Raw genomic sequence first — 25352 nt, 5'->3', positions numbered from 1 at the left:
GGGTAAAAAATTCTCTACTTTGTTCCAGCATTTAGGTTTTTATCCCATAATATTCTCAGATTAACATGTTTTTGTTAAAAATGAAAACTCAAAAGAAAAATTGAACCCTTTATTTTATTTATTTTTTTATTTTTTTATTTTTTTTATTTTTTTCTCTTTCTTTAGATTGCAATAGATATAAATTACCTAAACAAGAAACCTGAATGCAGTTTTTAAAGTTTTTTTTTTGTTAGGATCTTTTTCGATCTTTAACTATGCAAGAATGTAGGCTTTTTATTTTGTACAAAGAAAATACAATACAATACAATACAAATATGAGGATCTTACATTTCTAACCTTATCTAAAGGACATGAAGTTTTTCATAAAGAGCTTTCTCTTTATCTAGTAAAATATATTAACTGAAATGCTGAAATGCTGAAATGCTGACGTTCTACTACGTCATATCTGTTTGACCAAGCTTTTCTTTTTTTATATAACTTTTCTCGCTATTCCTATTTACAAGAGGAACAAAATCCAAATCATTTCCCCCCCATTAAAAGCTCCAAATCTTTTTTTTTTTTTTTTTTTTTTTTTTTCCCCGTCAAAACTTACTCCATCATTTTTGATTCTTTGGACCCTTATGTATTTTAACCATTCACGTTATCTATGGATTATTATTTTATTTTTTTTTTACGGGGGTTAACGCCATTTCCTTAAAAGGGAAACAACTTATAATACCTTTTTCTTTTTTTTCTTTTAATATTCTTATCATTTTTTGCAATTTTTTAATGTCGAAAGTTGTATACGTGTTTGTGCGTGTGTGTGTGTGAGTGTTACACCTAAAAAAAAAAAAAATCAATTTAACCTGTATGGATCTTTGAAAAAATAAAATTATGAGGAGAATGGTGGTGGTTACATAATTATGATTATAATAATATGTAGGTTTTTATTTATTTTATTTTATTTATTTTATTTATTTTATTTATTTTATTTATTTTATTTATTTTATTTAATTTTTTTAGTATTTGTAAGAGGAAGGGGTACTGAAAATTTGGTGGAGGAGAGAAAAAAAGACAAGGAAATTAACAATTATTTTTTTTTTTTTTTTTTTGTAAGGGAAACAGGCGTTTTCAATACTCATGAGATTTGATTTTTTAGAGATTTGCTTAATTAAAGATTCAAGTTAATGATTTTCTTTCTTTTTTTTTTTTCAATCAATTCCAATTAAAACTCCACAATAATTCAATGGAGGTTAAACATTATCATTCAGATAGGCTAAATCACACTGATAAATCAGCAATTTAGCAATAATACTTCATGTAAGGCACACGGATCTTTATATCCATATTTATCATCTTTCATACCAAAATTGATAAACTAGCCAAGACGGATAAGCAGAAAAGCAGACAAGCAGACAAGCAAACTCTTTACTAAGATGCAAGAAATCGTCAACTTTGGAAGTCATGTGAAATGTTGTTATTTTTATATAAACAAAAAATAATAAATAAACGAATTCTTGTTGACTTTCTAATCGAATCTTTTATTTTATTTTATTTTTTTTAAAAAAAAATCAAATATTGAAAACAGCTGTTGACAACGTCACAAAGACCTTTAAAAAAGTAATTTGTCATATTTTTTTTTTTGATGATAATTCAATCCCAATTAGACATAAAACCCGAACATGAATATGCCTTGATAGAAACTAAACAAAAAATAAATAAATAAAATAATTGAAGTGTAATTTTTTTTTTTTTTTTTGTCTTTTTCAATTTTTTTTTTTTTCAATTTGATCTTGTGCGTAATCAATTATAATTGAGACACACAAGGGTCCAAGTGCTATTCTTGCCTTTTAGAGCTTGCGGAGGCTTTTTGAAAAATAGTTAATTTTTTAAAGAAAAAAAAAAAAACCTGCTAAGTTATCTTTCATTATTTTATTTTAATTTTTTTAAAAAAAATTAAATATCAAAATATCAAAATATCAAAATATCAAAATAATTTCAAATTATTATATACTTGACTCCAATTGATTCATATAAGGGTTTTGTGGGTTTATCCCGTTTTCAAAAAAAAAAAACTTCAATATTAAGCCAAACCCAGTCCATTTTCATCTGCTTTCGTTAATACGATTTAATTTTTTTTTTTTTATATTTTATTTTTGTATTAAAATTTTCATCATGATGAAAATTGATCATCATATTTTTTTTATAAAATAAAGTATATACAAAAATATCCTTGGGACCCGAGTAATATTCCTATTTAATCCAAATTAGAAAAAAAAAACAAAATTCAACTGCTGTTTTTCATTCCCTTCTTCCTCGTTGACTAAGTCACCAACATAATATTATTATAATAATAATAATAATAATCATCATCATCATCACAAGCTTATAATCATAACGACCTGAAGTCTGGTGATTTCATCACTCTTGAAGGGTTTATTACCTAACTTATGGAACTTTTAAAAAAAAAAAAATTTTTTTTTTTCAGGAAAAACGCTTCACAAAAATGAATAAGAACAAGAACAGGGGAAAAAGTTAAACGGCGATGAGCTATTACCGTGATAACGCGTTGTCTAATAATATCCAAGTGGTGTTATTTTGCAAAACCTGCTACGAAAAATATATATATATATAATTTTTGGAAGTGGATATTGTTATTGCACCAATTAAAAAAAAAAATTATTTTTAGTTACATTATAATGTAACTCAATGATGGAAATAATACACTAACAGAGGCATTTTTGTCCTAAATCATTCTCAAATTTTTTTTTTCCCCTAATATCCACTCTCATTCCAAATATTTGAAAACCATTCAAACACTTGTATACTTTTTTTGAGTCAAAAAATTAAAAAAAAAAAAATTGTAATTATAATAATAATTAATTTTCAACAGTAGTTTGTACTCCTGGTTTTTTTTTTTTTATTGGATTCATTATTAATGAACGATGAGCATCGATGGGTCGACGGCATCGTGCAACCAATATGTGAAAATTTTCAATCATTGTCTGATATCCATCCTTAAAATTCTCCTCTTACAACATTACATGCGTTTATCATGAAAAAAGAATGGAACCCTATTCTCGCTTAATTTCTTTCAATTTAGAAATAAGGTATTAATTAACTTTTATTTTTCTAATCAAAAACTTTCTCTTTCTCCTATTTTATAACCAAAAAAAAAAAAATCAAATTAAAATTAAATTAAATAAAATAAAATAAAATAAAATAAAAAAAGGAAACTAAATATTGATTTATAATTTTTGATATCTAATCTTAGATTAATTTTTCTTAGTTTCTCGATATCCAATTCTCATTTTATTCTCATAAGAAAAAAAATATTATAGAAGAAAAATTTCATTATAACGATAAATTTGCTTAATTCTTCTTAAATGAAAGTTGGATAAAACAATCAAGAGAACTTTCCTTTCGTAATTCAAATATTTTTTCAATTAAAAAAAAGGCAATGATATATGTATATATATATATATATATATTTTGATATGGTTAATTAATTAATAACTGTTTCAAAATATTTTTTAAGTATTATTATTATTATTACCAAGGTATCAAAAAAAAAAATGACAATTTTTTTAAGCACTCCATCACCGTGGGACGACAGTTGAAAACTATTTTTCAAATTCTAAATAACGTTGCTACTCAAAGCTACGAGATATCCTAAAAAAAACGGTTACAGTTATGTTTCTCACAAGACGGTAATATTTACTCAATTTTTTTTTTAAAAAAAGGATCATTTTGAAAGGCTTGTTGATAGACACTATTTGTTAAGAGACAAAAGCATCCAGATCATCACCATTTGTATTTAGGATACATACTTTTAATTTTTTTTTTAAAAATTTTATTGCTTTTTCCAAAAGGAATTTCCACTTAATACAAGATATACCTAATCATGCTGAATATCGAGAGAATGACGCCTGTAATGATAATAAGTGCTATAGTATTTTAGATAGATATGAAGGGTGTAAGTCAAAACCAACATATATACACAAACCCAGTTGTTCTTAAAACGGTCTTTATGGCATCACAAAGTTTTCTAAAAGAAGTAGCTAAAAGAGTGAATTTTTTTTTTTTTTTTTTTGGAAGTGGAGATGTTATTGCAATACGTATTTTCAGGTATATATATAAAAAACAAAAAAAGCATTATTCATGAACCGTTACAAGCTAAGCCGTTTCTTGTTAAGTAAAAAATGAAATTTCTACCACAGCTATTAATGATCCTACGGAATAATATATTTGAACTTCCTTTCTTAATTGTTTTAATTATACCTTAGCATTGCAAGGCTGGCGAATGGTCCTAAATAATTTTTTTTTTTTTTTTAAAAATCCATTCAGTCTATTTTTTTTTTTTTTTTTTTTTTTGGTTCGTTCCTAGATTGATCTTATTTGTTTGTCAGGTGATAGATTAATTTTCTTTCTTTGGTTTTTTAAAATTTCTTTTCTTTTCTTTTTTTTCCTGTTCTTTTAAGCGCACTTTAATTACTAAATTTCCAAAACGGTCATATTGAGCTTATTTTTCAAGAGTTATATTAGGATAATTGGGTATTCGTAGCCATTATGTACCTAGTTTCCTTCTCTCATCATGATCATGAGTTCTGTTAAGCTTAATATTTTTTTTTTTTTTTTTTTTTTGAAAAGAAAGAAGGAGAGGGGGAAAAAATAAATGTCTTTAGTTAACTACTCGCTACATTTAAACATTAACGAACCTTCAACTTCAAATAATAGCGTGACTTTAAAGATAGCTATTTGACATATTAATTAGGAGAATCATCTACATTCGATCAATAAGGAAATTTAACAGAACATTTGTAAGACCTAACTTTAGAAATTGTACCGACAGTTTGAAATTTGTTTTACCTTTATTTTAATCTTTTTAAAGCTCATATAAAGTTGCGTGTTATTAATTCTTTAAGCTCCAGTACTACATTTCCTATTCTTTGTTAAGAAAGAAACAAGTCAAGACATATTTGTTTCTTAGTGATTCAACAGGTGACTCTCGCTAGTTTTTATTTTGTATTCCAATTACAACGATACTAAATAAATAAATATATATATATATATATATATATTTATAAAGTAACTACCATTAAACAATACATAGAATTAATTATTTAAAAGAAAAAATATATTCAATTGTCATTCAGATTATTTTCGTTTCCCCAAAAATAAAAATAAAAAAATATGGTGACCTCATAGATAATGGTTCATTTTAAAATTAGTGTAGATTCAAGTCACTTTGTTTATAAATAATATTTTCCTAATAAACATTTCTAACTAAGAAAACAAAGCCTAGTAGAACGCAAAAAAAAAAAACATAGAATTGGTTAAAATTGAAAACTAACAATTTTTTTTTTTTGAATAAGAGTTAAAATCTAATTTGTTGTCGTACCAGTAATGTTTTGATAATCTAAAATTACTTAGTAGTTATGACTTAACTAGGTGCTGACGAACACAGTATTATTTTCGGCTATTCTACAAAAAAAAAAAAAAATACTCCGATAAAAACGCCTGCTATATAATTATTTAATTCGAAATACTTATTATTATTATTATTATTATTATCTTTATTATCTTTATTGCTACATTAATTTTTTATTACGCAAATTTCTGCAAGAGGTTTTGTTGTAGACACGATCATTTTGTCCTGGCAAAAGTTTCCCTCGAATAAAAAAAAAAAAAAAAAAAAAAAAAAAAACAAACAAACAAACACAAACTGACAAACGTTTCCAACAACAAACTAGCCAGAAACTGTATCTGCAAGATGATTTCCCCCTTAGATCTTTTAATATTAATGTACCTGAATGAAAGCATGGTAACAAAAAAAAAATTATAAAAAAAATTATAAAAAGAAAGTGAAAAAGTTATAAACTAAATATTTAGTTTAAATTCCAGATTTGATTAGATTGGGTTTTTACTTGTCTTGGAAATATTTTTAAAACATTTGATTTTGAAGCATTGAGTCCTAGAAATGCAACATAGAAAACATGTAGTACATATATATCATATAGTGAGTATAATTCCATATAGCTTGATTTCAAAACAAAACTACAACAATTTCTTTTATAAACATATATATTTATTATTTCCTTTATTTCCTTTATTTTCTAAAGTATTCAATAAGTTAGATACTTGGCTTATGAGTCAATTGCAGCCTTTAGGTATTTTAAAATATTTGAATAAGAATCAGATCTTTAACAATTTATCTTTTTAGTACTTTGGCGAAATGCATTAGTGCGTTAGTATTTTATTACGTATCAAATTATTTATATAAATATATATTTTCTCTTTTATCTTTATATATTGAGATTAGCTCAAATTATTACTGCTGGATTGCAGGCGCAAAATAAAATAAAATAAAATAAAAGATGTATGTGCTTAAACCAGACTCACTCTTAACAACTTTGTTTGCAAATTACTTTTAGTTAAACAAAAAAAAAAACTTAAATAAATAAAGAATTTGAAATGAACTAATTGCATCGATATTTTTTTTTTTTTTTTTTTTACTAAATCTAGAAGTTTATTTTAAAAGATCCAGATTGATATCAACTTTTTAATTACTTTTTCGGTTAACAACAACCACATAAATAACTGATTGACTTTTAGAATAAATAAAAAAAAAAAAAAAAAACTATTCAATATCTATTTAAAAGAGAAAAAATAAAATAAAAAAAATTAACTTAAAACAACATTAATTTTTTTTAATTTTCCTCTTTTAAATAGATTAAATGCCCTTGTTATCATTTGTATCGCACTGAGTTTCGAGTTAACACATTAAATGGATTAACACTGAACTAGAAAAAAAAGGTGCACGTCAAATTGAGAAAATAATAATAATAATGATAATAATAATAATAGTAAAAATAGATTTATCCTTTTAAACTGTTTTTCTTTTTTTTTTTTTTATTTTTATTTCGCACTGGCAGGTATAAATTTGAAATGAGTTTCTAAATTACGAGTCAATGTTTAAATAGTTTATTTGAAGGACAATACTATACTATTTATATAAATATAGCCGCATATTAAATCTTTGGCTTTTTGCCTTGTTAAATTGTTAAATTAAATATTACTAATGATTACTAATAAATGCAAAATTATTAATAACATTTGTGTAGCACTAACGACTGATTGGTTGATACCACTAGTCACGGGGTACCATAAAATAGCGTGATAACCGGAGTGGTTGCTATCAGTCCAACTGACTACTACTAGTGTGTGCCACCTCTTTCAAAATTTTTTTAGCGGTTTTAATTCGTTGCTGGACTGGCCCTTAAACGTCTGTTTTTTCCCTCCCCTCCTCCTCCCTTTCATATCTCCTCCTTTCTATTCTATCCACCACACTCTCCACCTTTTTCTTTTTTTTTTTTTGTTATTTGTTATTTGTTATTTTTACAAAACATCAAACTACCCTATATATCTACAAAAATGTTGTCCCGTGCCATTTCCCGCCGCTCCGTTCAATCCTCCATCTCTGCTGTCCGCTTCTACACTGAAGGTGCCACCGGTGCCCCCCGTGCTGCCGGTTCCTCTGACAGCTTCAACGTAAGTCAATTGCCCGGAAAAATTCCCGTTTTTTCTTTGTATTAAAAATTTGTTAATTTAAATATATGCTAACATTGTTTCTTTTAAAATGTATTATAGAAGAGAGAGAAGGCTGTTGAGGACTTGTACGTCCGCCAGCTTGAGAAGGAGAAGCTCGCTGCTTTGAGAGCTTCCCTCAAGAAGCAAAAGGAGAGCCTTGCCGAGGTCGAGAAGCACCTGTAAGTATAATTCTTTCTTCCACTTTTGTTGCTATTATTATTATTATTATTATTATTATTTCAATCGTTGTTTCCATTGATTGGATCAACTCCTTTTTTTTTTTTTTTATATTAAATCTCTTTGATATTTGCTTGATACTTCATGGTAAGAATCGATGTTGGAAGAGTGATTTGAAACAGGATATGGTGGCTTGACATAGGACAATTCAGAAGCATTCATCATAATCTCTATAATTGCAATTGAGCTTTGTTGCAATTTGATTTTTACCTTGAAGTAATTTGATTTTTGAAATCATGCTTGTTTCTCTTGACAATTATAAGATTCTTCGTAATAGATGTTATAACTTGTTTTGTTTTTAGTGATCAAATCTCTGAGAATATTGAAACTGAAACGAAGTAAATCCTTGAAGGTATCTTCATGTTTCTGAAACTGTGTCGAGCCCCAATCATCTCCCCCCCGGGTTTGCTTTCTTTCGTTTAACTCGCCATCCACAATTTATTACCTGAAGGCTCATAGCATTATTCAACAAAAACTTCAATTCGTGATTATGATATTAATTATTTATTATTTAGTGATGAGCTTGAGAAGGCCTAAGTGCACCCTCTCTTTAAAAAACCAAAAGCATATATTTAACGATTTTATATTTTAATAAACTCATTTATTTTTATGATTACTCGTACACTTGTAGTTTTTTTTTTTTTTTTAAAGTCATTGAATTAATACACTAAATTTCTAAATTATTCCATAGCATCATCGTCCTGAGCGGGAGCGTTAGCAGCGCCAACAACAGCAAGAGCTTCTTTTTCGCTGGCAGGTTGGACTGTTCTAACGCGGATACCAAAGCGGTTGTCTTGAACCAGCTCCAAAAGTTTCAAGATATCGGCATCTTCAATTTGGTATTTGCTGTGAACATAAGCAGGCTGCCCAGTAACAGATCCACCAGTCAACCGTAAGACTTCACCATGACCTTCAGGATGGACAGAAGCAGGCACCAGAACAACAGTAGACATTTCTCTTGCAACAGGTAAACTGTCATCCTTGGCTCCCTTTGAAGAAGAAATGGTCAGCGAAGCAGGCTCCCAAACAGCTACAGATATAGGATGAGGAACAAACATGTGATGATTAACGAGTTCTTTAACACCAAGCTTTGCAGCCCGAAGTTCAGCAGGAATAATTTTAACAGCATTGGAGTTTTCGGCAGCAGAGGATTTTGATGGAGTCAAAACAACCTGGGATAAAGTAAAGGGGAAAACAGAAGCATTTGAATTGACCTGTCCCAAAAGCGCTCTAGCATTGGCCAAGCGCAAATCGTACTTGACAGAAACATCGCGAGAATAAATGGTAGGAGGGGGGATAATACCACTCTCATCATATCCTTGGAAAGTGCGCCGCACAATACGGCCTTTGGGTGATTGTGGGCCGCCAGCCATTTGAATGTCAACGAGCCAAACCTCTCCAGGTAAAACTCTAACACCGTCGTCCTTCATGTCTCTGCTCTCAATAAATGCCTGGTACTTTGACTCTATACTCTTTTGTTCCTCAGACTTTTCTGTAACTGCAGAGGCAGCAGCTGCAGAAACCTCAAGCTCTTGCTCCAGTTCCTGGTTCTCTTCATCCCATTCAACGCATTTGCGATCAAGATCCTGCTCCACAACAATGTTGTCTTGTCCAGCAAGGAAACGTCGGATTCGACGAACACGGCTTCCTGGAACAACCTGAACCTTAAATGCCTTAGCCACAGTCTCGACGAGTTTTCTAATGTGTCGTCCAGTAACTTCACCAGCTCCTCCAAGAAGTGCTTGGGAATCAGTGCCATTGACAGAAACTGTCAAACCAAGAAGTGCAACAAGTGCTTCAGAAGCTAAGTAAGCAGCACACACTGCATCAGCTGGACGGCCTTGTACTGGCATCTCTTGCTGCTTGTCTTCGTGGCTAGCCTTGTATTTCGCATAATCCTTCACAACAACAGTGTGCGCAACCTCAGCTGTATAACCATCAATATGAACACCAATGACAACCTTGACGATATCATTATCACTAAGAAACCCACCTTGAAACGAGTCACCATGGTCTGGCGCAACACCGTCAACAAACCCTGCCTTTTCTATTCTAACTGGGTGGGCAAGACCTCTCTCTTCACCCTCCTCTTTTTTTTGAATGCTGCTGATACCTTGAATTAAGCTTTGCAAAAATCTGGTACCGGCTCTGCTAATCTCACCAACAGACATGCCACTATTGGTGTTGGAATCAATATCTTCATTCAAGCTTTCAAGAAGCAAGGTCTCGACGTATGCAAGACCAGTCTGTGCAAGCTGACCAGCAAGATTATATTTTCGGAGAACATCTTCTGAAAGAATATTTTTTTGACCCAAAAGAATCTGCTGTTCCTCGGTCCATTCGTTTGACTGCTGTGCAATCAACTGTTGCTGTTGGTTTGTCGATACTAAATCCATTATTTCTATTTGTTTTAAAGGAAAAAAAAAAGATAGGAGCTTAGAAATGAAAAAAAAAATAAGAAAGAGTACTGTTTTTTCGCTTGCAAATCTGAGTCTCTAAAATGCTGAAAAACGATAGTACTGTATATTGGGGAATATTTTTTTTTTTTTTCAAGATCAAATTTACAAAAAATCTTGTGAAAACAAGAGTTGACGACTGCTTGGGAAAATTTTTTTCTCTTTTTGCTGTGAAGGGCACTAAAAATTTTTTTTGATGTTCAGCCGTATGCCGTTAAACATTTTCAAAAAAAAAAAAAAACCGGAAAATTAACTTCAAATATTTATCACAATGTAAGATTCGAACACCAAACCAAAAAAAAATCAGTTTAAGATAAAATATCAGATCAAAACAGATTTATGCAATTTTTTAAACAAACTGTTTTTTTTTTTTTTTTTTTTTTTCATTTCACAAGTTTTATTGAAAAAGGAACTTTTGCATTCTATCATACCAAATTGGTTTGTGCCGTGAATAAAAACTAACAACCAAATAAACCAGTTTGTAAAAATCTCATCATATTATTGTTAGGGCAACAAATTATGAGAAAAGTTTGCTTTAAATACCAACATCAAGATATAGTCAAAATATCTTTAAGTGGAAATGGGTTGGGAAGGTTTTGGGACCGACAGACTGGTTCTCCCTGTTTCTCGTAAGCTGGCATTAGGGCCCATCTTCCGGGCTACCGGAGACGCACAGAACAGAAACCACCCGTACTAAAAAGGTACAAATGAAAACCGGCAAGTCACATAGTCAGACAATAAAAGGATAGCGCAGATGCTGATGTTATATAGTTCTATTACCCTTGAATAAAAACAAACAAACAAACAAACAATCAAAATATCTTCTTAGCTTTCAATTGAAGAAAATATCCACAGTATCGTAAGATCTACTTTCACCTCCCATTTTTTTAAATAAAATCTTGTGGAAATAAGAGAGTAACATGCGAAACTAGTTTTTTTTTACAATATAATTAACTTTGTAGTCTTGTTTAAATTTAAGAAAACAACTCATTAAAATTAAATATATTGATATTTGATAATACTCATTAAGCATACCCTCGATTTTTTATTTATTTTTTAAAAAAGACTTTTTTCGCTGGCTTCAAAGATTTTTTCCCACATGAAAACTTGACAGGTTTAAAATTTTCATGCAAAGTTATATTGCCGAGAAATAAAATGAATCAATCACGGTACGCGTTTAAAATTTTTTGAAATTGAAGACAGAATTGATTTCTCTGCTACTAAGGATGTGAATCAAGGAACCACTTTAATTACCAAAAACTACAAAAGGTTAAAGCAAGGGATCCAAAAAGGGGTATGGAAAAGGATATTTAATCAGCCTTGATATTAACTTGAGGCAAATAATCTGAGCTTCAAGATGATTTTATGTTTAGATGTCTTTATAATGGTAAGCGAATTGTTATTACACCAACTAAGGTTTACAAAAATAATTAGTCAGACGTTTCTCATAATTTTTTAAATAAATTATTCCAAATTAATGATTAAAAAAATAGTACACCTTTTATTAATTTTTTATTAATATAATACAATCAATAAAAGGCCATAATGTTTTTTATCTAGCTTAAAATAGTTTTTTCTTTCTATCTTCACAATAAGCTTAAATCGCAAAGTACTAATAAATGTTTTGAAGTCGACATATGTATGTCTTGAAATCTTAAAAGTGCATTAATCTTAAGGAATTAACGGGATTGCGCAAGCTTTCGCTTGGCTGTAACAAATTTTTCTTTGACAAAAAAACAATAAAGCTCTATGAAGATCAATTCAGTTAAAAAAATTTAAACAAATATTCAAGGATAGTATGATAAATTTTAATGATTTTCATTGAGTTACTCAAAGAATTTTTCATCTCTTTTAAAACCTATTGTTTTATCCAATAACTTTAGATGAAGATATATTCAGTCAAAAGATAGATTATTCTTATTATTTCTTAAAAGACTTTAAGAGTACCTGCAGGCCATAATCGCTTATGCATTGCTATAACGTGTTTTTTATGGTATCATATCAGGATGCTGTTTTGTAAGTAAAAACTATAATGAAGGTGCAGTAAAAAAACCTTGGAAAGTTACACGATCTGCCAAATACTACATTAAAAAAATACAATATAAAACAAAATTCATCAAAAATCGTTTCATGTCTTCTTAAAATAGGAGAGAATAGAAACAATACTGACAAATGCCGATTAGATTTCATTGTCTTGTTGGGATATGAAGGGGTTTTATTTTCTATTATTAAGATGAAAATTACTAAAAAAGAAACAAACTCAAATCTTTATTCATTAAAATCAAATTTCTACTTTAAATAATATGGAGAATAATATTAGAAAATTGTTTTCTTTTTTTTTTTTTTTGAAACCAGTCAGTACTTTTTTTAATATTTTGACAGAACCAACAAGTTTTCGTGTACAACAATATTATTTTTATTCGGTAATGCGCAATCGACTGTCTAAACAAATAAAAGTCATTAAGAAAATTTCGACATGCATTTTTGAGTTCAAATTTATCTCCTACAATGCAGCGCGCCCTAAAGCCTTAAAAGTTTTTTTTTTTCATAAATACATACACATCCATTAAAGTTTTCATTTCTTGAACTGGCGCCCTCTGATTTTTGTTTAACCGTTAATTATTAATAATTTTTTCTAATGAATTTAACCAGGACGTAAAGATATCTAGAGTTCAATGGTTAGTTATAAACTTAATGGCATTGTCAATAAAAAAAACTCGCCAGACACATACACGTCTCAAACTATGATGGTTTATATGGGAATATAATGTTAATAGGATTTTATAAAAATAGAATTTAAAGTATATGAAGGTTATGATCATTGAACAATATCTATCTAAAATGCCAATTGTTTAATAATTAAAAGATTTCTAGTTTTTCCTTCCAATTTTGAATAGTGAGAGTTTGAAATATTTTTAATATAACATTGAAAGTTCACAAAATTTTTTGCATACATACATCACTTTTTTATTAAACCATTAAGAGCTTTAATAGAAAAACTAGAGTATATTATAATCAAGCTACGAAACCTTTTCAAAGGCGTTGTAAATCGGCCCAGAACAACATACGGGCAGGGTTTTTTAAAGATAGAAACTAATATTAAAGATTTCAAGTGCATTATTGTTTTCTCTCTAAGTGATTTCTCAATTGCAAACACTTCTTACACACTAAGCAAAAATATGATAGCATTTGTCGAGTGAGAGTAATCGATGATGTGTAAAAAATCAAGGTATTGGAACGCAACAAGTTCGATATTTCAATACAATTGATACCATATAATCATTACAGCGTGACTCATCAAAGACGTCATCAAATTATTTGCTAAACAATTCAAAAGTAAAAGTTGACTCTAAACATTTTGGTAGTTTTTGCCTTGGTATCAGAAAGAATTATAAAAGCAAAGCACTTGGATTCATTACCTGAATACATAAAAATTCACCAAGAAATCTAGGTAAAGTATGATCAATAGTAAACTGAACATTTGCCTTGAAATTTTCTATGCTAAAAGCTATAACAGCATAAAGAACTAAAACTTCGTTCTTTTGCCACTTTTTCTGAATATCATTTTTTTCTTTGCAACATAAATCAGCGTAATCTAAAGAAAAACCCATACCGTTTCTTTAAGGTCTCTGCTTAACTCTTAACAAGCTTTTTGAAAACCATAAACAAAGCCAGAGTTTTCAGGGTATTATGATGTTATGATATCAATAATATAGTTTTGTATTAGTTTATAGATTGTCACTGTTAAATTTCACAGAATGAGATATTAGCCTTTAAAAAAACATTGTAGAATGGTTATAAAGATTATAAAATGATAATCATAAACAAAATATTTAAAAACGTTTCAGCTATGTTATTGTACTTTTCTGTTTACAGTAGGAGTCGTCGCAATTATTGGACTTTTAGAGAAACATGAAAAAAGATCCTTAAGATTTCAGTAACTACAACAAAAATCATGCCCTTAAGAACCAATGAAATGAATTTCTTTAACGAAGAGCTAAAAATTCATTTTCTTTAAAGTTTAACATAATGTAACTAAATCTATGAATGATTTTGAAAAAAACAAGTAGTTTGTACACTGCATGTCTGAAATTGCTAATAATATTGTTCTTATTTGCTCTATTCCTTGATATATAATCAACACTAATCTGTAAGTTTATCCAATACTGTACTTGGTTTCCATAAGAGAAATCACAGGGGTATAACAAATGTCAGGTCCTTCTTAATAACACCGGATTTATCTAACGCTGGTAACTGGTAACATAATTATTATAAAGATTTTCTAACATTCATAGGCATAAAACCAAAACTATTTTCGCTTTTTAGAATTGAATTGATTGCACTAAGATGATTTCTCTGAAATGTGTCAAATTTAAAAACAAAACACCAGATATTAAAGATTTATTCTGTCCAATTCCGAAATCATCATACGGACTAGATCGATAATTTGAAAAGCTAATAATTGATCTGCTGAAGAGTATTTATTAATAAAAAAAGCTAATCTAATTTTTTTATTTTCAATGATAGATTAGTTTATATTTGAAAATTGTCTCTAATGATAGGGTTTGATGAGCAAACAGTTCAAATTACTGTATGTTTAAAAATAATTTTTAGTCAGTTGGTTTAAATGTCAACAATCTAATCTAATTTAAATTAATCAATCTTTAGTCAATTCTCTCAAGATAACGTAGAAAAACAATATAACATATTATATATTATATCTTATCAAGATTTTCAAAAAATTTCAAGCACAAATATTTGTAGATTTTCAATATTGTAGGGCAGTATTAGAAACTAAAACAATTAAATGTAATAAACTGCAAATGAGATATATACCTAGAACCAACTTATTATACTTTTTAACTCTTTCCGTCAAAAAAGATCTTTTATTTTTTTTTTTAGTCTTCAGCTGAAAACAAACCCATTAAGGAGGCAATATAATATGATAATTATTGAAATATTATTTCAATGTTTCTTATTCTTTATTATTTGTTCCATTAAAAGTATCTTGATTTGGGCTTTGGTTGGTTTGCTCATTTAATGTTTAAAATATTAAGTTTAAAAAAAAATAGCCAATTCAAGTATATTTTGTATCTGATGAAAAATCAGTCTTAGTTTTCCCTATTATTTTTTATCTTCTATTAGTTTAGAGTGTTGGAGTGTTGGAGTGTTTACTAATGACTGAAGGACTTTCAAGCAATGTCTTTAATAAATTTTCTATAGTTCAAATAACCCATGATTTCTGTTTATCTCCAAACACCAAGGATAGAGGTATAAAATCATAAATGTTTATTTCTTTTTAATGATATTTCAACTTGTATATGCTGTTTTCAATTTCCAAATTTATGAGATGTACTTTCAGTGGTATATAAGTAGTAGGTGTATAATTTTGACATACCGTCTAATATTAATGGAAAGTTTTGCAAAGAGGGGCTAATAATGAAAAAGTAGAAATATTATTTACAAGAATTTTGTTGAATAGAAGATACAATCGGTCTTCTTGACATACTTCTGAATGTAGCAACTTGTTATGTGCTTCTCAGTCTAGTATATGTTTTTTTTTATTAAAACCAACATAACTGACATTATATAAGTATCGATGTGGAATAGGTATAACATTCATTAATTTCTTTCATTTTTTCATTTCATTTCATTTCGTTTAATTTTTCATTTTCTTGAGTTTTTGATATTATGATTTGATAAAGCAATTTATGTTATTTTATTAAGAAATGCATTGTAAGACTATCTTTCGATCCGTTGGAATCTAAAATATAAAAAGGCATTGGAGAACTCCGCAGTTATAGTTTTGCTTTCTTGGATAATTTTTGCAACCATGACTCTGCAAATCGAGTTTGAGAGGTTTCTACATCCACGGGGTATAAAAGCACTTGTGAATAGTTTGGTAATAATTATGTGATAACATATGCTTCCTTATTTTAAGGATACACAGCTTGTGATAAGTTGTAATTGTTTACTGTCCCCACATAAGTCAAAAATTAACAATTAACCTCTTGAATTAAAAGACATAATAATTATTTAAGCGACCAATAGCCACTGTCTAATAAAAAAGTCATTAAAAAAGGTACTTTATATCGATTTTAATTTTTGAGAGCAAAATTTCAATCAGTTTAACAAAAAAAAAAGGATAAAGATTAAAACCAGTTCTATTATTAAATTTGCTTTTGTTTGTGGTTTAATTGTTCCATGTTATCAATTCATCATTTAGAACACAAATATAAATTTAATAAACATATTACAAAACATTTAGTAATATTTAATAATAATTAATCAGAATAATATAAAGTTACACAATGTTGTAATACATTAAATTGATTAATAATTAGAGGTTAATGTTATTAAGTTTTTATTAAAAATGAACCTTTTTGCTTATCGGATGTATCGCTGGAAAATATCAAAAAAAAACACTTTAATCATCAACAAAATATTAGAAAAACAAATTTTTTATTATTAAAGAAAATTGACTTCAAAAACCAAAATTTGAACTAGAAAATTTAATATTTATTTATCGTCAATTGGCAATTGAAGCTTGATTGATTGTTAATAAACTATTTCCTGCCAGGCTGAATCTGATTACTATTTCCGTATTAGTCTAATTAATAGTTCCAAGTTGTAGCAAATTTTTCAAACTAATTTTTTTTTAAATACATCATTGTTAATTAAAATATTAATATTTGAAAGAAGACTTACAATATATTTAGCCATAGTATGAGCTACGATAGGGGTTGGGGTTATTTTAGTCTTTTTTTGTGTTTTTGCATATATTCTTATAGAAATACATTGAGCCGTTAGGCTGTTACATAAAATAATATTTTTGCTAACAAATGATTAAATTTCAAATAAATTGAAAGACCCCCCCTGGTCATTGCAGATCAAAGATTTTGAACCACAAGGGTTAGGGTTTTAAAAGTTTTAGATCTTATTTGTTTTGATAATACTGCATAGGCTAATTTTTTTTTTTTTTTAGAACGGATAAGACTTTTGAGAAATATTGAAATTTCATACAGAAATTCCTATCAAAATCAAGATTATCCTCATATATATATTTTTAAAAATGAGATAAAAAATAATTTCTTATACCAATTAAAAATTTACCTAGAATCTGAAATTTCTATCTCTAATTAAATTTGTTCAAGTAATTTTAAATTGGTAATATGACTTTATTGAAAATTAAAAGAAAAAAGCTGTAGTCGCTTTTTAAAGCCACTATTAAAAAGAAACATTTCAAGATTTCTGCACAGTAATCAAATGTAACATTGCAATGCCCGTACCCTTGTGGAATCTTCAAAAACCTTACAGGGGTCGGGAGTCCTATACGATAAACAAAGAAATATTTTACTATTTAAGTAAAAACCCAAACCCATAGTTAATAATATTATTTGGCAAGATGGTTGTAGTTATTGTCACTAAGACAATTTCAACCTTCAATTATCTCTTAAGCTTGTTCTTGGTAGGCCTGCATCAGAACTTATTTTTCTGGGCTATGATACCTGCAATATTGAAGTAAAATTAAAGATTATGAAAATAGAAAGTTATATTGTATGATGAAATTGGATAGCTTTGAGTCTGATATCGTATATTTATAGCCTTTTAATATATAAAAAAACAAGCAAACAATATTTTTTAGGAAACTAACATTTTCCATATATATATACGAATAATTTAGTGAACCAAACCAACTTTATCTCCAAAAACCTATATTTTTTTAATCTTAATATAAAGGTTTTTATTAAATTTCTCAAAACATTTATTGCATGTACCGAAAGTCGAATAAATCCTTGACAAGAGACTATGGTCACAATCATTTTTTTTTTAAATAACTGAACTAGATCTTAGCAAATTCAAAAATACTAGTTTTTTCTTAAACTTTGAGTAATTTGTGTGCAAGATCAAAAACTTGAAGAAAACTAGCTAAGCGTTCCATAAGTTTATAGAAACCAACTTTGATGTTAAGTCAAATTTATTCAACAATACAAAATATTACTATTTCCAACTTTACTTTATTCAATTTTTTTTTTTTTGCCCCAGAGTTTGATTTCAGACTTATTTGAAATGCTTTCTGAAAGAATTGTCCTTAAGAACTATTTACATCACAAGAAATTTAAGAGATTTAGAGAAATGTTGCAATTTCTATAATTTGTTTTTGCATATCACCTTGATGTTACATAGCTAGTCCATTTTGGGACTTAAAAAAATAATATTTTTTAAATGAATTAAAATCACAATCAATTGAAAGAGAAAAGTAAAATATTTTAGCCTGAATCACTGTAATGTTAAGGGTTAGGATTAATTGTTGATGTCTTTTTGATTGTTTGCATTATTTTGGGATAGTCTTGTTGCAATTAGACAACTCTAGCAAAATTTGAAGCTTTGTCAAAATGTATTCTTCGCTGTTGGTTACCAAGCGTAAGGTTAATGTTACTGCATTTACTTAATTTATTTCTAATAACTTAGTTAAGTTTTTGTGTTTTCCTTTTTCTAAAGGAGTGTATCTGTGTACCCATCTCAATTGACCCCCTTAGGCTACCCAGGCGAGCAGGAAAATAGACTCTTTTGCTCAAGTATAATTAAACTGAATATGATTACATGCTGTTTCTTTAAAAGATGGGATTTAAAAATAAACAGGCTTTCATGAGAAAATAGGTAGAGTAGGTTCAGGATCAAGAAATTGGATCCCCCTGTTCCCTGTAACCTGTTATCAGAGTCATTGATTTCTGGGCTACCAGAAACACACAGATCAAAACTAGGAGTAATAAAAAGGTATGCCAATAGACAGCGAGTCATCAAAGTTAGGCAGATATAACGCTACTGATTTTTGATATACTTCTGGTCCTATTCATATAAACAAAAATATATATTTTTTAAAAATGAGTGCAAAACTATATAGTTTTGTACTCTTTTTTACCTAGGTCTCAAAAATTGTCCCAATAATAATTATTTAGGTATAAACCTATTTAGACCACCAAAATCCTCAACAAGAACAATCTTAATCAACACAACTTTTCACTCAATTACGGTAAAGTCATGGCTCAAATTCTCATAGAGCAGTTTTTTTTTACATTGGATAATGTAAATACTTGAAATTTCAGTTTTTTTTATTTCCTTTTCTTTTTTTTTTTTTGACTGTAGTTTAAAATTCCAATTTGGTCACTAGTGGCAAGACTAAAAAATAATTTATGCAAGGTTGATTTCAATATCAGCAAATTGAAAGTATATCCATGTTCTTTTTAACCGGAATATTGAATACTCAAAGGGTTAGGGTATATCTATTTCTTTTTTAGGGATTACCCCTAAAAGAATCAGTCCGATCAAAGTTTCCACACTAGTATTTGAAAGACTTAATCTTTACTCATTAAGCACTCTGGTATGAACCATAGAAAGATATCTCTACGAAAAAAAAATTTTTTGAAACATCTAAGAAACCCATTTTTGAAGATAAATATATATATATATATATTGAAAAAAAAATTATATTAAAAATTCAAGTTCTATTTATTTCAAAAGTTAAAATTTGCACCTTAATTTTTCCTAAAAATATAAAACTAAGATCCTGAATGCATTTATATTTGTTCATAAAAGGAGTAACACCAGTCCATTTGATAGACTAAAGAGAAATGTATAGATTTTTTTTAACTCAAATCTGAATTTTCATAAAGTTTATATGTAAAAAAACACCCCTAACCACGTCGGCGTATTATGCCAAATTCTATATTTTATGAATCTTGTTTTCAGGGCTAGAAAATTGACACGAACATATTACTAAACTGAGGTAAAAAATGAACCATTTTTTAAACAAAGTTTTAAAGATAAAAGGTTTTCAAGCTGGTTGACCATAAATCTTTTAATAAATAGGCTTTTATTTTTTTTTCTACGTCTAAAGTAAAGAAGTAATGCTATATTTGTAAAAACTTAATTTTTTCAACTCTAAACTCTAAGATAGTTAGACATCTGGTACCGCTATTCTCAGTATTTGAGAGGGTCAAGGGTTGGTGTAGTATAAGCTCAATGTACATAAAGGTCTAGTGCTACCTAATTTCTGTTCATTTGTTCAAATAGCAGTGTTTGAAAATAAAATAGCCCTGCAAAATGAGACAGCCTCTTAACGTAAACGTCGCTTAACTGAATGAGAAGAAGCTAAAGCTAAAGCTATATTATATGGCTACGTTCAATATCTCAACTAGACACCAACATTGGTAAGGAATATGGAAAGTCATATGGCATGTAGTTACAGAAAATGATCTGTAAAAGACATGAATAGAAGTTATTGTAAAGGTGGACCTCTAATAGAATATATAAAATGTTAAGAACTGAGATAATAATAAACTAGAGAAGAAGTTAAGAAATTTATTGTGGCTTGTCAGTGTCACAATTTCTATGAACCAGAATACCAAAAGCAAGTTGATTGTTAAAAGATAGGTGGATAAATATAATTTTGGAAACGATAGATGAGTTAGATAACAGGACAAATAGTGAGAAATATTGTATTCTTATTCCATAGATAAAGCTTCTCCGTTTTCTAGGCGTATCTTACACAAACAATGCACTGTTTAATGTGTGGTTAGGGTACCGGTTCTTTTGAGAGACGACAATAGGAAAATTCGGGTGCTAAACCGAAGAGCGGCAAAGAGAGAATACCTATAACAAAAAATTATAGTTAGTAAGCATTATTGAGGCATGCTGCTTTTCAACACTTAAAGCTGAGGAAATATTAAAAGTTATATCGGGTTTACAGAAAAAAGCGACTCGATATGGATTAGCAGTCCGTGGAGGTTTCGGGGAATTTCCTTGTCAAAATGGTGGTTTTGAAAAATTATCTCCGGAAAATGGATTTCGAGGTAGTGCACGCTGGTGGTTAGGGATTTTTTTTCAAATAAACTTCAGAAACCTTGCAGTTGAAATGCCATATTGGGCCGAATTATTTTTTTTTAATTTTGCCAATGGTATAAATAGTAATAAAAATAGCACTTTTCCACAACTGTTTACTGATGTGTGCATGACTGTGGATAATGATTATTCAAGACTTAGGGAAGTATTAGTTTCATTTGTGGTTATTTAAAAAGTTTTGGATCCAGCATAAGATATGCAAATAAAGACAAGAGTTAAAATGACAGTTAATAACAGAGCCACATAGATGGTGATAATCCTACATCGTGATTAGGAAAACTAAGGGAGTAGAATATTCTCATTACTTGTTACTAAAGCCTTATATTTATCCTCTAATATCATTAATTTATAATTATAAGGAGGCGGTTCGAGAAAATAAACAATTTTTTAAATATACTATTTATTAAAGATTAATTATCATATAACTTAAAGATATTGAAACTTTTTTTTTAATCATGACTGAAAGTTTTAACAGCATTGTTGGAACATTTCTTATGAAAAAAAAAGCCAATTTTTCCAAGAAACTGATGAACATAGGTATTCTTATGATTATTGTAATAAAATGATGATATTTCAATTTCTTTAAAGCTAGTTTTATTTTATTCTAGTTTCTAACAATAAGGGGGTTTCATCTAAAAAAAAAATAGTACATGCTTAAGGGAAATAACTAGAACCGAACTGTTAAGTCTTAAGCTAAAAAATTAAATGTGTTTATTTAGTTTTATTTCCATAAGTGTCGATATGAAAAAAAAAAAACAAAATAAAAAACATTATTTAGAAAATAAAAAAGCTCCAAAAAATAAGTATTTACTAGAATTTTTTGACAAAAAAATCAAGGCTTTTCTTTTGGAAATTTTTTAATCAGCGTTGGCTGACCAAAATATTTTGAGAATAACGAAAAAAAGTTTAGAATTTCTCTGTTTTTTTTTTTTTTTAAAAAAAAAAAAGAAATCAATATTTTATTTTATCTTAAAATTTGTCTAATATTAATATCCATAGTAAAATTAAAAACAAACAAATGAATGAATTTCCTTTACTTTTCTTTTCAGAAGTTTTCAGAAATAGCACTAAAATCCTTATGAAAAATCATTAGATTTAATGATTATAAAGGACTTTTTTCAAATTTTTTATGCTGTATAGGGTTAGGGGTTTAGAAAAAAAATAGATCAGTAATAAGCTCAGTGTACTTGAACCCCCGACAAGGAATGATCTTCATCCCTCTTTCCAAAAACCTGAATTTGAATTTGATTTAACTCTCAAAACAGAATAGTATTTAAACTTAAGATAATTTATATATATTATTTTAAAAGTTTATTAATCTCCAGACAATTGGGGTTCCAAAGCTACGGGTTAAGTTTAGAGATGGTTTGTGGTTGTCTAAACATTCTAATTAAGTGTCAGGCTTCTTCCAAGTAGTGCTGATACTAGTGTCCATTCCTGTTCTTTAGAAAATATACCATATATGGTGAATTTTCATGAACGGTTGATGATTAGTAGTTTGCTGACAAAATGTCATATATATAATTTTAAAGCTAGATTAGAAAGTTAGCCAAAATTTGGGAATATTTAATAAAAATAATAATAATAATAATAAATATTATTGACTAATTCAAGAATACCAGTCAATAATTAATAAATCACACTGACATAATTTTTGTCTAATGATATTTTGGTAATGACGGGGTAAGGCCTTGAAACTCTTTCAGATGGGTCTGAAGTTTTAAAGACAAAAACTGCTTTAATTGAAAAAAAAAAAAAAAAAAAAAAAAAAAAAAAAAATCATGTGCCAGAGTGCCAGTGTAGAATTGAAACTATGAGTTTTTTACACCACAAATATCAAAATTTCAGCATTTAGTCGTGTGAAAAAATTGGAAACCAGGTGTTATTTTTTTTTGTAGTCAAATGAATAATTTTGTTGAAGTTTTTTGAGAAAGAGGTGTATGCTACAATTTTTGAGTCTTTTACATCCTTAAAAGTTTCGATGTATTGACCCAAAAAATTTTTTTATTACTTGCAACTACTCTAATATACATGGAGGCTGTTCATGTTTTTTTTTTTGCCAATGATAAATAAAGTCTATTAAATGATGAAATAATTTAGAAAAATAGAAAAATAGAAAAAAAGAAAAAAAAAATACCTAAAACTACTGAATGGAAACGAACGTTTTATTGTAACCTAGGACGCATCACCATTCACCTTGGATACATGTAAATTCAAAGGTTAAGGGTTATTAAAACCAAAACAAGCTTTGGGGTTTCTTCTCAAATGTGACATGAACTTTGCCTTTAGTATCAATTTGGTATTTTTGAAATTGATTTAGCCATGTCGTTTGAAACATTGTCTTTAAGGAGAAGTTTGTTTGCTCTTGTTGCTGTGGCCGCAATTTTTAACTTTTGAATTCAACTATTGTATGTAATAATGTAAAGCAAATCATGTAAAGAGATTTATTAGAAGGTTAGGGTTGGATAACTTGAATAAGCTATGCGTACAGGACATAAATGTTACCTGAGTGTGACATTTGTTTTCAAAAAAGTATTTCTGAAAGAAATGCAGCCGTTTATTAGGTAGTCTTGAAGATTTACTTCTTTTTTTTTTTGTTACGTTCTTTGGCTCGTGTGCTTGATCCGCCATTTATGTTTCACTAGTGTAATATTCATTACTTTGATATATAAAGCCCAGGAAGGCAACTTAGTTATAGGGCTAAGGGTTTCTACAAGAAAATAAACTTTCGGTTTGCAGATAAAATGCTACGTGAGTGCGACATTTGTTGTCAATTTGTAGAAATTGAAATTGAAATAGCCTTACTTTGCAAATTATTTCATTTAAGTTTATGTATTTATTTCTTTTTTTATGTTGATTTTGAAGTTTGTTTCAAGGTAAGAAACTTTGTTGAATACAGATAAAGTTGAAAATAGGAGTGATTTATTATGAATCTTTGATTACAATTTAGTGAATTCATATAAAAAAATTTAAAACTAAAATAATTGAAAAAAAACAATCAATAATATTATAGATTGATTAATTGTAAAATAACTTAAATCAAAAGGTAAAAAGAAAAAAAAGGTCCAAGCTTTTTTGTTATAATTTTAAAAATGATTTTTCTTTTTTTTTTTTTTTTAAAAAGAAAAGTATTGTTTCTTTTTATATTTATTTTAAAAGAAAATAGAAATTCCAAACGCCAGCTAAAAAAAAAAAGAAAAAGAAAAAGAAAAAGAAAAAGCTCAAAGGGTTAGGGGGTTTTTTATATAAAATAAACTCAGGGAATAAGAAAAAAGTGCTACCTTTTTCTTTCATCTTTTATCAAATTGCAATGTTTGAAATTAATCTAGCCTTACTGTTTGAATCATTGCAGTATAAATTTACTTTTCAGGAAAGAATAAAGCTCTTTGCATGAAATAAAAAAAATAAAAGTACAAGACAATTATTCAAATAACTTAAAATAAAAAAAAATGAATTTAGAAGAGTCGTGTGACATACTTGAAAGTTATTATTTAATGAAAACAAACATAAAAAAAAATTGAGTTTTAGTCTGTTTTTTTTTAAAAAAAGTTATAGAAATGGCAAAAAATGAAAAAAGAGGGTTAAAGAATTGTTATTGCTTTTGTTGAGGTGGTTTATTATTGTTCCAAATATTTCGTTAATCAAAATGATTTTAGAAAGGGAATCCCCCTTTTTTTTTCCCCCTTTATTTTTTATTTCTTTAATACTAAAAATGTATTATTCCACATTGAGTGATAGATTTGTGCTACCAAAAAGCAATCAAAAGTTGGGAAAAAAAGGTCAAAATTTTATTTTATTCTATTTTTTTTTTTTTTTTCAAATCGGGAAAAAGGGATCCGAAAGAAAGAAAGAAAAAAAGACAAAAGACAAAAGACAAAAAATGTTAAATACAAAATGAATTAATACTAAAATAAAATAATAAAATAATTAAAAAAAACAAAAACAAAAAAGGGTTTAAGAAATTTATTCAGATTAAATGGGATTGTAAATTTGTGTGAAATTAACTTTCTTTATATTTATATATATAAGCCATTGTATATATATATAAATAAAACCTTTTTAAAAGAAATGGAAAACGTTAAATAGTAGGTGGACCCTGAGAATTTTTTTTTTTTTTTTTTTCTTTTCCTTTCAGCTAACAAATAATCATCAATGAACTTTTTTGTTATTGGTCAAAACGAAATATTA

At 28.1% G+C, this 25352-nt stretch overlaps 2 protein-coding genes across 2 annotated transcripts; one reads left to right on the top strand and one right to left on the bottom strand.

The window, feature by feature from the left end:
* Nucleotides 1-7413: 7413 nt before the first annotated feature.
* SAPINGB_P003108 (uncharacterized protein) lies at nt 7414-8148 on the top strand (the record flags this gene model as incomplete). The annotated part of the gene is made up of 3 exons (XM_031997826.1): nt 7414-7530; nt 7630-7748; nt 8109-8148. 3 exons carry the CDS (start codon nt 7414-7416, stop codon nt 8146-8148), a joined length of 276 nt encoding a protein of 91 aa, XP_031853717.1.
* A 338-nt stretch (nt 8149-8486) lies between these two features.
* On the bottom strand, nt 8487-10202 carry SAPINGB_P003107 (uncharacterized protein; the record flags this gene model as incomplete). The annotated part of the gene is made up of 1 exon (XM_031997825.1): nt 8487-10202. The coding sequence occupies one exon, from the start codon at nt 10200-10202 to the stop codon at nt 8487-8489; it is 1716 nt and encodes a 571-aa protein (XP_031853716.1).
* Nucleotides 10203-25352: the final 15150 nt, after the last annotated feature.

The sequence above is a fragment of the Magnusiomyces paraingens genome, assembly GCF_902498895.1.
Source record: "Magnusiomyces paraingens strain CBS 517.90 genome assembly, contig: contig2, whole genome shotgun sequence".
Taxonomy (NCBI): Eukaryota; Fungi; Ascomycota; class Dipodascomycetes; order Dipodascales; family Dipodascaceae; genus Magnusiomyces; species Magnusiomyces paraingens.
The sequence above is the reverse complement of the archived record's forward strand: the minus strand, read 5'-3'. Positions and strand labels throughout refer to the sequence as shown.